Source organism: Dryobates pubescens, chromosome 3 (assembly GCF_014839835.1).
Source record: "Dryobates pubescens isolate bDryPub1 chromosome 3, bDryPub1.pri, whole genome shotgun sequence".
In the NCBI taxonomy this organism is placed as follows: domain Eukaryota; kingdom Metazoa; phylum Chordata; class Aves; order Piciformes; family Picidae; genus Dryobates; species Dryobates pubescens.
The window spans coordinates 4,615,317-4,631,278 of record NC_071614.1 but is presented as its reverse complement, the minus strand read 5'-3'; the positions used below and the strand labels follow the sequence as shown (position 1 = coordinate 4,631,278).

Genomic DNA, 15,962 nt, shown 5'->3' with positions numbered 1-15,962 from the left:
CTCTCTTAAAACTAAAACAGAGCAAGGCAGAGAAGAATTAACATTGTGCCCCTTGTAAGAGCCACAGAATAATGTAGCTTTAGTTCCGTTAATATGTCTTATCTGTTGAGCTGAGGCTTGTGTTTCTGCTGGGAAAAGATAATCTGGCCTTTTTCCCTTAAATTTATCCTCAAAAAAATGCATTCTTTCACATGATAAATGTTTGTCATTTCAACACAGGCGATGGATGGTTCCTGGATAAGATTGTCATCAAATACAAAGAAGGAAAGGAAGCTCGGGAGGTTGTATTTCCTTGTAATAGGTATGTCATTCATGGAGCAAAAAGAATTTCTTACACTGCTGGCAACCTGAGGAAAAAAATAGCAGATAGAGGCATTTGCACACAACCTAGATGTATGAGCAATGCCCCAGAGGTTTTCAACATACACAGGATGAAAAATTTTGCCTTTGAAGGCCAAGCACAACGCTGCTGAAGTGATATAGGAGCCATAGCCTAATAATGCAGAGAAGCCCAAACCCAAGTGCTGCATAGGAGAAAAAGTGCATTGATCTTTTCTTAATCTAAATTATGCAGAGACCACAGGAAAATAAATACTCTCTCAGTTCTCAGTCTTTTAAGAAGTATTACATGGCAAGTTCTAGCTGCACAGATTTGGGCCAATTTTTCCTTCTCAGTCCTTAAAAACCTTATATACAGCCTGAAAGCTCTTGAAAGACCTTTAACCTCTCTCCTAAAGGAGAGCTACGATATTTCCTTTCATTTAGTAAATCTCTACTCATCTGCCTGCAATAGATCTACAATTTTGCTGTCCTAGGCAAAATCCCAAAATACTCAACTCTCTCCATTCCAGCCAGCCTGCTCTTCCAAACTCTCTTATTATCTGAGGCAACTCCAACCTGAACTTTTAGCAGTCATTGAACAGAATCAGGTGGCTAGAAAAAAAAGAACCCATAAAATGAGCAAATAGATTAAAGAAATTATTTGTGTGTCTAATTCATATGCCTCTATGTTTAATAAATAATAATTTGAAGAATGGTCATTTAGATCCAGTTGATTATATTATGTAGTGCATGGTTTGCAGAATGTATGAGTTTGGGTTCCATGGCTAAAACAGCTTCCATGCTATTTTGGGAACTGTGCTTTAACGTTTTGAAAGTCTTTAGGGGTTCAGTGAAGACAGCTTTCCTCTTCTAGGAATCCCTGCCTGCCTACAAAAAAAATCAGGGGGTCAGTTTCCAAGGTTCCTGGAAAGGACTGGCTAAGAACCATTTATTCCTCTCTGAACCATAATTCTGACGATCAGGGTTTTTGATTAGTTTTTGGTTTTGGCTGTTAGGCCTTTTAATTGGTTTGGTATGCATTAAAGATGGGATGGGATGGGATGGGATGGGATGGGATGGGATGGGATGGAATGGAATGGAATGGAATGGAATGGAATGGAATGGAATGGAATAGAATAGACCAGGTTGGAAAAGACCTTTGAGATCATCGAGTCCAACCTATCCTCCAACACCATTTAATCAACTAAACCATGGCACCAAGCACCCCATCCAGTCTCTTCCTAAACACCTCCAGTGATGGTGACTCCACCACCTTCCTGGGCAGCACATTCCAAAAGCCAATCACTCTTTCTGTGAAGATAATTATTGGAAGAGCAGATGAATGAGAAAATTGTTTCTGTCATTCCAGGGAGATTTTCTGAGGCTTCTCTAAAGGGTGATATACTTAATAAAGACTCTATAAAACTGCTTTATCAAAAGGAAACTGTTAAGCTTGTAGAAAAAAGATTAGGGACAATATATAGAGAGCTAGAGGAGCTCTGTCATTGTTTGCCTGCAGTGAAAGTGTGCTGCCAATGTGTCAGAGTTTGCTTTCTATTTTTAGAAACTGCTAGTGATCTCTTGTTTCTGAGGAGGGAGTGAGGCGATGGGACACAAGAGTTAATCAAGCTATTTATTGCAACAGTGGCTGAAATACAGTGGAGTTCAGACTTCATGCATGGGAGATTTTTATCAGGGAGTTTTGTTTCATAGAAGAAGTGCAATCTATTATGGATCTCTGGATTTAAACACATGCAACATCAACATGGAGCTAATAGAAGAGAAGCTGAGAGGAAGCACCTATTTATTTTTCAACAAGTGAGATTGTTAAGGCTGTAAAGTGTTGGAATAGAATAGAATAGAATAGAATAGAATAGAAGTAACCAGCTTGGAAGAGACCTTTGAGATCATCGAATCCAACCTATCACCCAACACCATCTAATCAACTAAACCATAGCACCAAGCACCCTATCCAGTCTCTTCCTAAACACCTCCAGTGATGGTGACTCCACCACCTCCCTGGGCAGCCCATTCCAATGGCCAATCTCTCTTTCTGTGAAGAACTTCCTCCTAACCTCCAGCCTAAACCTCCCCTGGTGCAGCTTGAGACTGTGTCCTCTTCTTCTGGTGCTGGTGTCAGCAAGAGGGACCAACAGGAAGAGTATGGATGTATGTTTCTAATGAAATGATATTGCAGGAAAGCTGCTTAAACTCATCAATATACAGCAAAAAGCAAGTGAAAAAAGGGAAGTTCAGTTAATTGCTGCAGATCTGGAGAAGGTTTAGAACTTGCAGACCTGCAGGGCTTATATATAATTTTAAGTACAATGAATGTAAGTAGTTGCTGCAGATAGTATAAGCCCCCCAAAATGAACAGCTGAGTCTCTGATCCTGAAAATACTTAGTATTTCATCTAATGCACTTCATCTAGTGCTGCAGGACCTCACACAGCTAGCATGAAAATTCCTATTTGCCTGAAGCAGAGTGAGCCAAATTCACCTAATATGAATAAGGCCACCTATAATAAATGTGTAAAAGAAAATCTAATCTATGAAGTAGTTTCAAGGTATAATTTGATTAAAAAGCATATACATATGTATAAAAAGATGCTATTTGAGAGAGAAGGCAATTGTCAGGTTCCATGTAATATGCTGATCATTTAAATTAATCATATATTTTTTATTCTTTTGCAATGAAAGATGGTTAGATGAATATCAAGATGATGGGAAAACTGAGAGGGAGCTAACTGCCACAAGTAAGTCTTTTGCTAATGAAACTTTATATTATAACTATATAATGTATACTTAATGTCTACTTATTACTGAAGAACCCTGCTGAATAAGGCTGTGGCTTCAGAGGGAAAGTGATAACAAAGCCTGCTCACATATTTATTTCTCCTGTTCATATTTTAGAAGATGGCAATGCAAGGAAGGCATTCCTTGGAGGTAAGAGTTGTTTTCTACACCATTGCTTTTGCTGTTTGAATTTAACCTGCAGGTCAGGATTAAGTGACAAATATGTGAGCAAACGACCTCATTGTGTATGTAAATATCAACTGTGAGAGAAAATGAAGATAAATTGCTGGCAATAGTTAGAGAAAGGGCTAGACCTTTCTAAGTAATTGAGGTGAATGTGCTGCTGGGTTTCTTCATATTCTGGATTTCTCCATATTTCTGCTGTTCTGTCCTGAAATTGGCCAGGAATTCCTCTGAGAAGAGATTCGGGCATTGTTTTGTTTATCCCAGTGTCACTGCCTTTTAATACATGGGGACAGGTCCCCCAGCAAACATCAGCAAGTTGAAAAATGTGTTGTGAAGTGTCAGTGGAAGCATTTTCAGGTCAAAATCCATCAGGGTATTCCTAAAGCAGTCAGAAATAGTGCAGCTTTAAACTCCAAATCTGCTAGTGAAGCTAAATGTAGTATGATCTTGAAGGCCTTTTCCAATCAAAAGGGCTCTGAGATTCTGTTCAGTTGGCTAAATCTGCTTGAATTATTAAAAAAAAAAAAAGTCAGGGAAAAAAACCCAAACCCTACATACCCAGTTGTCTGGTTTTATATCCATGAAGACAACCTCGCCACTGTAATACCCTCCCAAGTGTTTAAAATCTGAGATGCCATCTCTGTGTTTCTCCTGAACTAGAAAAGAGAAACAGACTGCCACAAGTGTATGTATGAAAATTTAACTGTAAAGGCATATTCTGTGCAGTATGTGCACTGAGAACTCTGAGAACTCTGTGGGAGAGGCCAAAGTAAAAACAAACAACCCCCACCCCAGAATCACAGAATCACCAAGGTTGGAAGAGACCTCAAAGATCATCAAGTCCAACCTGACACCACAGACCTCATGACTAAACCATGGTACCAAGTGCCACGTCCAATCCCCTCTTGAACACCTCCAATGATGGTGACTCCACCACCTCCCTGGGCAGCACATTCCAATGGCTAACAACTCTCTCAGTAAAGAACTTTCTACTCACCTCCAGCCTAAACTTCCCCTGGCACATTTTGAGACTGTGTCCTTTTGTTCTGGTGCTGGGTGCCTGGGAGAAGAGACCAACCCCCTCCTGGCTACAACCTCCCTTCAGGTAGTTGTAGAGAGCAATAAGGTCTCCCCTGAGCCTCCTCTTCTCCAGGCTAAACAACCCTAGCTCCCTCATTCTCTCCTCATAGGACTTGTGCTCCAGAGCCCTCCCCAGCCTCATTGCCCTTCTCTGGACACGTTCAAGTGTCTCAATGTCCTTCTTAAACTGAGGAGCCCAGAAGTGGACCCAGTATTCAAGGTGTAGCCTAACCAGTGCGGAGTACAGGGGCACAATGACTTCCCTGCTCCTGCTGGCCACACTATTCTTGATGCAGGCCAGGATGCCATTGACCTTCTTAGCCACTTGGACCCACTGCTGGCTCATGTTCAGATGGCTGTCAATCAACACCCCTAGGTCCCTTTCTGTTTGGCAGAAACCCCCCAAACACAGAAACAAAAAGGAATGTTTAAAAGTATCCCTGAAAGCAGTGACTTACTTCTGAATGATGAGTCCTCATCTCTCAATCTAACTCCAGTTTTAGCAAAAATTAAATCATTTGCATTCAATCAAGCAGTTTAGCCAACACTTATTGTTCCATGGCAACATAACTTTGACAAGAGGAGACTGATTAACTCGGGCAAGCAAAGGCTTCCCCACAGAGAAGTTTGATTTTTCACAAGGGTGGGCTTGGGATTGCGTTCAGCATTCTGCTAAGTGCACAGTTCAGTGTTGCAGCCATAATATCTATTTCACCTTCTGTTCAGAAAATAGACTGCATTTTGCTACTAATCTAAGGGTTTGGGGTGGGTTTTTTTGCAGTGCAGATTCATTTTTTATTGTGCTATACTAAGCAGGCACAGATGCACAGGCTGCTGAGAGCCTGTGAGTGTCAAGAGCAGTTAGACACAGTATATTGATTACGAGGAGAAAGGAGTGGGCTCATTCTTAATCAGTCTGTGAAACCTCACACTGTCAGAGTCTCCAGGAGGACCCAAAGCTTGTGTGCTGATTTCTTAGGTTGAGATCAGAGCTTCTGAATAATGGAGGTATAAAGGAGAACATTTTAAGGAAGCATTCTGCCAATTAGCTGTGCGTTAGCTTAGCTCGAATTGCTCTTGAGCCATCTTTTCTTCACCCAAGGGCTCATTCCAGTGAGGAACTGAGATAGGTGAGAGATTGTGCTTTTGTGCCTTATGTAAAAAAGATGATGGGCAGGACTGATCTCAGGATTGCTCAGTTTAATTTGTGGTGTTGTACTGGTGAGTTCATAGACCTTGCATGTCAGAAGACTGTGCTTTATAGGAAGGTAACAATCGTAAGAGATTTGGTAAGGTGTCTTGTACTCAGTTCTGTGTCAATTCATCATGACACAGTACCAGGATTAGAGATGATAAGAGAAAATTCCAGAGATGCAGAGCCTTGAAAGAAAGAAAGGGCCTTAAATTCTCCAAGCAACTGTAGTGGTTGAGACTTCATGAGGTAGAGCAGACAGCAGTGATAAGCAGTCCTGCTCACAGAGGAAGGGAAAACTTTCCATTAAGATTTTCCTTGGTTATATTATATGATATTATCTTACAAAAGAGGAATTCTGAGCTTTATTTTTTTTCCTCACAGAATTCTGTTTTTCCCCCTGCCATTCACTTTAGCAGCTGTAATATTAATGTCTCAAAGAAAATGGCCTATAGCTTTACAGATAAGCCAGAAGTACAAAAATACTTTAGCACACTAGTCACTCTGAAGGGAAGCTATACACAGTTCAGTAGACTCAGGGGAAAAGTCTCTTGTTTAGTGTGGCAAAACATATGAAACATGGAAGATGACCTGCTCAAGCCCATCTATCTGATTTCCAGAACTTCAGAACATCCTGAAAAGAGATACAGAAATCACTGAACACAATAGATGTTTGGCATCAGTCTGCTGTCTGGTGTAGCCATCCTTACCAGCTAGCTGTCTGAGTGAATATAGTATTGCACAAAAGATTATTTTTTTTGCTTTTTCTGGCATGAGCAGGTTAAATGAATTTGCTGAACTGAGAGAAATTGCAATCAGTCTGGGTTAGCTCAGTAGCCAAATTGTAGGAGCATTAAAAGTAAATGTAGGAGAACAAACAGTCACAGATGTTAAGAGGCCCTTAAATCTGTTAGTCACTGATTTATTCCCTGGAAAACTCCCAACTGGTGTCCTAGCCTTTCTTCTGAGATAATAATTAAAAACACGATCATGGATATTAATTGAAATAAATCACCTTGCCTGAAATATCTTCTCTAACCCTGCTGCCTCTTTGAGCAGGGAACAAGCAGTTACGAATCTCTGGTTTCTCTGAACTTGGGGCTTGCTCTCTCCTGAACCCCAAAACAACAAAGTTCACCTTGGAAATCACAGTAAGGCAAAAATTATCTTAATCTCATCTTGGATGCGTTCCTGGGCCAGTCTTCACAATGGGGCATGGCTGGAGAGGATAAGAGCTTCAGGGCTATGCTGGGAGTCTTTGTGAAAATCCGAAGATGCTCAAAACCCCTCGGAGCGCTCAGGAGCATCCAAAGCTCAAGCGATGCTTGCCTTCACCAAGCGTGACACCCTGAAGGCTACCACATGCCAAGCTGGCACAAGCAGATAAAATTCAAAGCTGGCACACAGAGCAAACTACAGAAGTTCCTCGTTAGGCAAATTGTGGACCTTCCACATCCGACATCTGACTCATTCCTGGAAATGACCTCAAAAATCCAAAGGGTTCAGATGGAAGGCTCCTTTCAGCTAGTGTGTTGCTCAGCAGCCTGACTGTGAGATGTGTATTTGCCTGCTGTTTTGTAGCTGAGTCCAGAAGAGTCAGGGAAGAGTTGGATGTAATGCAGAAAAAGCTTCTGCAACAAGGGGGAAAGCACAATTAGCTGGAAGAAAACAATATGGAAAAACAAAGGGAATTCTAAATCAAGAAAGCCAGATCAGGTGTCACTTAGTCTCCATCTAAAAACAGGTGAAGGGGGGAGAAAAAAGGAATGAAATAAAAGCCACCCACAAAGTACTGTAAGAAAAAGAATCCCTTCCAAGTCATTTCTGGTCTGAAATATTCTCAAATTTATTTGGTCAGCACATTGCACTGCAGGCTTACACACAGTCATGAAATTAATCCCATGAGCAAATGAATCATATTATCACAATACTGGGCACAGCCTAAGTACAGGCTTTTAATTTCCTTCCACTGTTAAGTTCCCCTTGCTCTGCAGGATCAAGTGACTTTCCTACAAATAGCTCATCTGAGTTCAGGGGAATATTTACTTTCAAGGAATTAAGTAACAAACTAATCTATAGGTTCCACCTAAGGCACTGTATGTATTCCCACACCCAAAATGGTTCTCTGTAGCTTCTCAGCTGCATTCCAGGCTTCAAACATTGTGATGGGCACAGGTCACCTCCCAGAAAAGAATCTCTATAAGTCCCAAGCCTTGAGCTGAGGTCAATGCAAAGACTTCTCTGGAATTCCCTAAACTTTACATTCAGCCCTCATGAATGATCTAATAAAACAGCAGAATGGAGATGACAAAATTACCTTAGAAAAATCAGAGGAAATAGGTTTAAGTTGCTTTGTTTAGCTTGTGTAGTAGGCAGCACTTACAAGTGGATCACACAAAAGAATTTCAATTGTGAGTTTTCTTTTCTCATGTCACAAACACTTTAAGGACTGACATGTAGCAAATTCATCACTGCAACTTAAGCCACTATTTTGCTATAAAGAGCAGAAAAACCTAGCCAAATATTCCCTGCTTTCTTGGTGTTAATTTCTGCTTGCATATTCTCTTCAACAGGATGATTAAGGGACTGGAGCATGTGCCCTATGAGGAGGGACTGAGAGCCCTGGGGCTTTTTAGTCTGGAGAAGAGAAGACTGAGAGGGGATTTAATAACTGTTTCTAAATATCTGAAGGCTGAGTGTCAAGAGGGAGGGGACAGGCTCTGCTCAGTTGCTCCCTGCTATAAGACATGGGGTAATGGATATAAACTGCAGACAGGAGGTTCCACCTCAACTTCATCACTGTGAGGGTCACAGAGCACTGGAACAGGCACCCCAGAGGGGTTGTGGAGTCTCCTTCTCTGGACACTTTCAAGACACATCTGGATGTGTTCCTGTGTTACCTGTGCTAAATTCTATGGCCCTGCTCTGGCAGGGGGGTTGAACTTGATGATCTCTTTGGATCCCTTCCAAACCTTAACATCCTGTGATCCTATGATCCTGTGAGCAGTGCTTTGTGTTAATTTAGTCTTACTTAAGTTATAGTTCTTTACAAGAGAAGGAATTACCATCTATCTGTTCTTACAAAGTATGATGTGAGTTCATGGTCATCTTTAATAATAATAGTAATAATAACCTAACCATTGAGACTGAAAAATATGGTGTTTTTGTTTTGTTTAGCACATCAGTGGAGAGTGCAGGTTAAAACAGATGGGGATTCTCCAGAGCCACAAGAGTGTAAAAGGACCCTTGTGATTTATGGCTCAAAGGGCAAAAGTGATGAGCTTCTACTTTCTGCCCCAAACCCAGGACACGTGTGCTTTCTACCCAGAGCAATGGATGAATTCATGGTAAGTCATAAATACACTGTACCTCACAGAGCTTATCATGACTTTCCTCTCTAGCCAAAAGATATACAGATATATATGGGCTGCTGGTTTGACTGGTACAAATGACATCTTTATTTGCAAAAACGGAATCATCTAACTTTAGATCCTGGGTCATCCTCTGCTCACAGTCCTGTTCTACTACAGCCATCTGTGCTCTCTTTGAATTTTCAGTGTCTTCAAGGGTATGCATCATGGAGAAAAATGGTCCTCTTTGTGTGATTTATTGCATTCACCAGCCTATCTTGCGTTTTCCTAATTCTCCAGAGGTTCCTGAATTGCAGTTTATACAAAAGGCAAAATACAATTATTTGCGAATGCAGAAGATGAGGGATTGGCCAGCATTCCCAGAGGACATAAATGGGCTTTTCTTTCCTTTATTTCAGTCTCTGTAAAGCAGTCTCCACTCTCCCCCAAAATAGTTCTGCCTCTCAGGCCAGCAGGCAGAGGATTTTTCTGGATAATCATAAATCGCAGGAGAATGCATTCACACCTATCAAAGCATGATGAACCCTGAAGAAATGGCACACACATGGCCCGTGCTAAAATCAGCCCTAATATAGTCCTGTCTACCTGCACAGCTGACACGCATCCTGCTGCTTTGAAAGGATTCATCTGAGGCACTTTTTTAATGTTCAAATTCTGCCCTGGCTTTCTAGGCTAAGTCACTGCAAATTCTTTTGCTTGACATGAAGTGCAGCTTCTAACCAGCTAGAGGAGAGAAATAGCTTGCAATTCAAGGCAGTTTTATAAAGCTCAGAGATACTCTTCAATAGCTACAAGAAACACTCTGAAAACAATGGCAAAATCACATGTAGAAGAAGTTGTCAGATCTTCACCATAATGACCTGGTCCAGGCAGATTTTTTTATTCATATAACAAGATAAAGGAATTTAGGAACTTTGTGGGGAGTAAATGAAAAGATAAGTGGCACTTGTTGAACTCAAGAAAGAAGCTGCCTTATCAGAAAAGATACAGGAAACACACTGAGCAACCTAAAGGAGGCTCCTAAGCTGTCAACATAAACTGGTCAATAGAGGCAGAATCTGTGTATGGAGCAACCACAGCAGCTGACTGAATTTTGGCATTCCACAGAGCAGACCTCTGCTTCATCCAGCTGGTTGGTCTTTTCCCAAATGGCATATACTCCTTGTTAGACTCTGTAATTTCCCTGGCTGGATATCATGGTAGGATCAGTTAGTATTATTGTGTCAATTATGACCCTCACAGTCTACTGTCTGAAGTACTATAGTGCCACAGAATCGTAGAGCTGTTGAGGTTGGAAGAGGACTTTGAGATCAGCAAGTCCAACCACTTGCCTAGAGCTCACAATCACTACTACTGCTAAGCCACTACCACTTAGCCATGTCCCTAAGCACCACATCCATGCTTCTTTTAAATACCTTGAGGCATGGTGACTCCAGCACTTCCCTGGGCAGCCTGTTCCAATGATTTATAACCTTTCTGTGAAGAAATGTTTCCCAATACCCAACCTACACCTCCCCTGGCACAACTTGAGGCCATTTCCTCTTGTCCTGTTGCTGGCTGCATGTGAGAAGGGACTGATCCCCACCTCCTTTGAGGTAGTTGCAGAGGGCGGTGAGGTCTCAGCCTCCTCTTCTGAAGACCAAGCAACCCCATATCCACCATACTGGGCTTCCACTCCAACAGCTTTCTGAATTCTTGTTTACCCTTTGGATTGGCTTTGGGCTAGTGCCTGCATTTTCCCATTAGCTATTTGTGTGGTGTTTTGATTGCTTTGTATGAAGATGTTAATGCTGACTACTGTTTACTGTGCTCGAGATTTTGTCCCTTTGCCAGATTGCTTACAGTGTTTCACAGTTTTTGTGGCGTTCTGAGGAAATCAGGATAGCAGGTCTGAGATGAAGGAGCAGTTGGGGGATTCATAGCTATCTCCACAAATACCTTTATACCTTCTCTAGGTGGTTCAGCTAATAAACCCAGTTTCTTTTTACTCTCCTGTTCTTTGTTCTTACTAAGGCTATTCAGAAGAACGCAGAAGCTGTGCTCACAGTCTCCCACTGTAGCAGCAGGCTGGAGGCGTGAGCATGATACCACAAGGATGACAAGCTGTGAATTCAGCTTTCCAACAAGCAAGGAGTAAATGAACTTTTAAACCTCCCCAAAGATCCTGGTCCTAAAAAAAAAGGGGGTCTTAGTAATACAGTGCAGTAAAAAGAACAACAGGTTATGTGCTATAAGCAGCTCACATTTTTGTGAAGCAGTATGCTTAATTTTGCTCTGAGCTACTTTTATTGCACACTGAGGACAGGAAGGCATGTAAATTCCTGCTTTTCCAGGTGCTCTCATGCAGAGGCATGCACAGATGTGCACTGTATTCAGAATGATTATTTGATCCCAAATATTTCTAACCAATTCCTGTGAAAGAGCAGGTGGAGTTTAATTGCACGTGGAAAGCATAAAGAATAAATTCTTTAAGAGGATAAAGCAGCAGCATGCTGTCGGGTAGAGTTGTTGGGTTTCAGTGCTCTTGGGCATCAGGAGTGGGTGAACTGCTGAAATAATAATATAATTAATTAGCCTGAAGAAGAGGAGGCTGAGAGGAGACCTTATTGTTCTCCACAGCTGCCTGAAAGGAGGTTGTAGGGGTGCCAGTGTTGGCTGCTTCTCCCAATTCACTAAGACGTGGCACTTAGTGCCATGGTTTAGTAGTCATGAGGTGTTGGCTGACAGGTTGGACTTGATGATCTTTGAGGTCTTTTCCAACCTTATTGCTTCTATGATTCTATGAGAGGACAAGAGTTAAAGGCCTCAAGCTGTGACAGGGGAGGTTTAAATTGGATATTAGGATTCTCTCACCACACTTATCTCAGCCTCCAATTCAGCTTTCCCATTGGTTAGTGATAACTTTAGGGATTCTACGCAGAGATTTGGGGAAATCTCTGCAAGTGACCCAGCCCTGACAGTATGCTTTTCCTCATGATATCTGTTGCAGGTTGAGACAGGAGATCTGGGAAATGTATACAAGATTCGGGTCAGCTGTGACGATGTTCCAGGCTTTGAGGGCTGGCATTTGAAGTCTTTTCACTTAGAAGAGCTACACACAAAACAAGATCTGAACTTTGACTGTAACTGCTGGCTTGCTCTTAACAGAGAAGACAAGGAGCTGGTGAAAGAATTCCCTGCAGTTAATGAGGACCAGAAAACTTTACCAGGTAAAAACACTCAGAAGGTATAAACAGTGCAAAGTAACCTCTTGAAAAAAAAAGAATCAGTGCTACAGATATAATCACAGAATAGAATCATGGAATCACCAAGGTTGGAAAAGACCTCAGAGATCATCAAGTCCAACCTATCACCAAACACCTCGTGACTAACTAAACCATGGCACCAAGTGCCACATCCAATCCTTTTTTCGACACCTCCAGGGACGGTGACTCCACCACCTCCCTGGGCAGCACATTCCAATGGCTAACAACTCTCTCTGGGAAGAACTTTCTCCTTACCTCGAGCCTAAACCTCCCCTGGTGCAGCTTGAGACTGTGTACTCTTGTTCTGGTGCTGGTTGCCTGGGAGAAGAGACCAACCCCCTCCTGGCTACAGCCTCCCTTCAGGTAGTTGAAAAGAGCCTCCTCTTCTCCAGGCTAAACACCCCCAGCTCCCTCAGCCTCTCCTCACTGGGCTGTGCTCCAGACCCCTCCCCAGCCTCGTTGCCCTTCTCAATATTCATCATTGGAATGTGCTGCCCAGGGAGGTGGTGGAGTCACCCTCCCTGGAGGTGTTCAAGAGGGGATTGGATGTGGCACTTGGTGCCATGGTCTAGTCATGAGGTCTGTGGTGACAGGTTGGACTCGATGATCCTCTAGGTCTCTTCCAACCTTAGTTATACTGTGATACTGTGATACTGTAATATCCTTTGTCTAGATTTGGTGCCTTCAGTGGCTCTGTTGTAACTGTCCTCATATCTGCACTGCAAAAATGCTGACCACGGAAGAAATTTCAATTTTCTAGTGAAGTCACCTGTCGGGTTTCACAGTTGCTAAATCTTCTGTATGATTCTGTGTGTGCAAAGCTGAACAGTTTAACTGTGCTTTGTTAAAGATAAAGCACGCATTTAAAGCCATGGAAATGATTTGCAGTGGAACTTACTCTTGAATTACTTAGCTTCTAACAACTTCCTAGCACAAGTATCAGAAGTGAGCCTTGTTGTACAAAAGTTTTTAATTTGTTTTCCCCCCAAGGCCTATTTCTTTGACATGCTGAGAGTTTCAGAACACATTCAGAGATTACCCTGGAATGTGAGGGCCTGCAGAAGGACCACATTTGTTCAGAGAAGTTAGCAGTCACACATGAGATAAAAGTAATTAAAGACATGACTGCACTTCCGAAGGTTCCAGAAGTTGTGGTCCCTGAATATTTCACACCTATTCACAGCCTTACAAGAAACTGCAGTGTTATATTATTCAAATGTTAACTCAGCAGGACAGTGCATTAAAAATGACATTTGAAGAAGTTTGGCTCTTCTTCTGTGTATTAATATGTCTGCAATTTAATGATGTGCCTCAGAAGACAATCCAGTCTGACCACGTAGAAGTGTATTTATACAGGAGCACTATAGAGGCAAAAAGTTTACAGTCCCTGTTGTGCACCTTAAATTAATAGGTGCATTTTGGTAAATTTTTGTATTTATATGTCATGTCATGCATCAGGATGCTATGCTACATCTGTCTCTGCTATTCTAATTTGCATAAATTTTACATAGTGCCTTATTCTTTGACCTGTGATCGTTATTATCTGCTGCAAAGATAATTCAGTTTCTAACAGTGCCTGAACAAACTCATTTGAGTTCTTATTTTCCAGATCTTGCACAGTAAAATGGAGTTGGGCAGAACTTGCATGGATTTTTTTTTAGTGCCTTAAAGCTGCAGAAGTTTAAATTGTCCAAGCCACATTCCCTTTGAATTTCTGAGGAAGTTAATGAAAAGCCTTCATTGAGCTTAGCAGGAAGAAATCAGATTCAAGAGCAACCTATTTCAGTCACTGTGTAGCAGATTTTTTTGGCAGCTGCAGAAATAAAAACAAGCAGCAGTCTTACTAAATACTCTGTGCTGCTGTTCTCTTTTAAGTACACCTTGTACATAATCAACTTTATTTACTCTTTCCCCCCCCCTTCTCTTTGTGCAGTCTATAAATACCTTGTCTCTGTTCATATTGGTGACCACTGGGGAGCAGAGACTTTTGCAAACGTTTACATCAACCTCTATGGCAGAAGAGGGGACACGGGTGTGAGGAAGCTTCATACATCTTTAGCAGAAGGAAGAAAGTTTCAAAGGAATAAGGTAGGGGGACAAAATTGATGGTTTACATGTGTAGGGGTAAGCACTGTATTCAGTAGCACTTAATGCCTACATAGAATACATCTTGCTACAGAGGGGCAACAATTGGGAAACAGAATTTGTCTTCCAGATATTCACAGTAGACCCATGTGTGATTTCCCTCATGTACAAGAACACCCCCACATGATGATAAAGGCCCCACATGAGCACAAAGAAAGCAGATTACTGGAGAGAACTGTGATCATGCTTCTTCCATTCCAAAAATAGGAAAGCCCAGGTCCAAAGAATTAAAAATAAGTTATTTGAAACAAGTTACAGATAGCGTTGTGAGACCTGGGCAATCGATGATGTTTCTGTAACTACCATCCTACATGAAACACTAACTCAGTATCTATTTGCTAAGTATAGACAAGAGACAAGAATTTCATTAAAGGAGGAGAATGCACAACCCCCCAATGTTTCTAGATGACTAATAGCAATAGAACTCTTCTCTTGTGTATTAGCCTTTCCTATGAGAGGTTCACTCACTAAAGGATTGAAAAGACTCACTACCAAGGCCTGCATTGTCATGGAGAATCTTAGATTTCTGTGAATTTTATTAGACAGCATTTCATAGAATCCTAGAATGGCTTAGGTTGGAAGGGACTATAGAGATCATCTGCTTCAACTTCCCTGCCATGGGCAAGGATGCCTCTCAACTAGACTTGATTGTTCAAGGTCTCATCCAGCCTGGCCTTGAACACCTCCAGGGAGGTGGCATCCCCAACCTCCCTGGGCTGCCTATTCCAGAGTATCACCACCTTCATACTGAAGAACTTCTGAAGATCCAATCTTGACAACACCTGGTTTAGTAAGTTCCTACTACTGAATGAATGTTTTATTAGGATGGCAGCATTAATTACAATCCTGGACCCTTCTGTTTAAAATCGTGTTGTTCATAACCTTGTTGACTCTTGACAGCTCCCATCAGGACTCTCTGGCCCTAGGCTGGGCCACATGCAGAACACCTGGCTTTCTTATACAAGCAAGAATTTAGTGGGGCATATAATTTCTTTCTTTGCAGTTCACATTTTTCCTTACCTTATTAATTTTGTTGTCCCCGTTCTTATCTGGTGATGCTTGTGTTTACTTTGCTGTTCTCTCACTCTGACTTCTTCTTTCTAATTTGCTTTCCAAACCCATGTTTTCCTCAATTTTTTCTTCACCTATTCTTAATTTCTCTCTTTCTCTTGCTTACTCTTTTCTCTATTTGCTGTTTCCACAATTATTTTAATTTAGTAAGAAAAACAGGCAAGCTTTTCTGACTATCAGAGAAGAATTTCAAGGCTACCATGGACAGAACATGCCTTTGTGGAATTCTGACTCTTAGGACTATTAAGATATAATTAGGTTGTATGATCACAGAATGTTAAGGGTTGGAAGGGACCTCCAGAGATCATGGGCTCCAACCCCCCTGCTAAAGCAGGATCACCTAGGGCAGGTCACACAGGAGCACATCCAGGTGGGTTTGAGACTCTACAAACTCTCTGGGCAGCCTGGTCCAGTACCCTGTCACACTCGCCATAAAGAAGCGTCTCCTTGTATTGAGGTGGAACCTCCTGTGTTCTAGCTTGGAAAGATAGAAATTTGATCAAAACCAAAATCTTATCATAACAGTTTGACTGTCAGAAGGTTGAGGGAAATGCAT

The 15,962-nt window shown here is 41.8% G+C and overlaps 1 protein-coding gene across 1 annotated transcript in view; it reads left to right on the top strand.

The window, feature by feature from the left end:
* LOC104303523 (lipoxygenase homology domain-containing protein 1) overlaps positions 1-15,962 on the top strand; it is a 125,804-nt gene that overhangs the window by 47,122 nt on the left and 62,720 nt on the right. The window contains exons 14-19 of the mRNA XM_054179471.1: positions 220-301; positions 3,021-3,076; positions 3,234-3,266; positions 8,752-8,921; positions 11,935-12,154; positions 14,124-14,278. Coding sequence (XP_054035446.1) covers positions 220-301; positions 3,021-3,076; positions 3,234-3,266; positions 8,752-8,921; positions 11,935-12,154; positions 14,124-14,278 — 716 coding nt within the window. The remainder of the gene's footprint in view (positions 1-219; positions 302-3,020; positions 3,077-3,233; positions 3,267-8,751; positions 8,922-11,934; positions 12,155-14,123; positions 14,279-15,962) is intronic.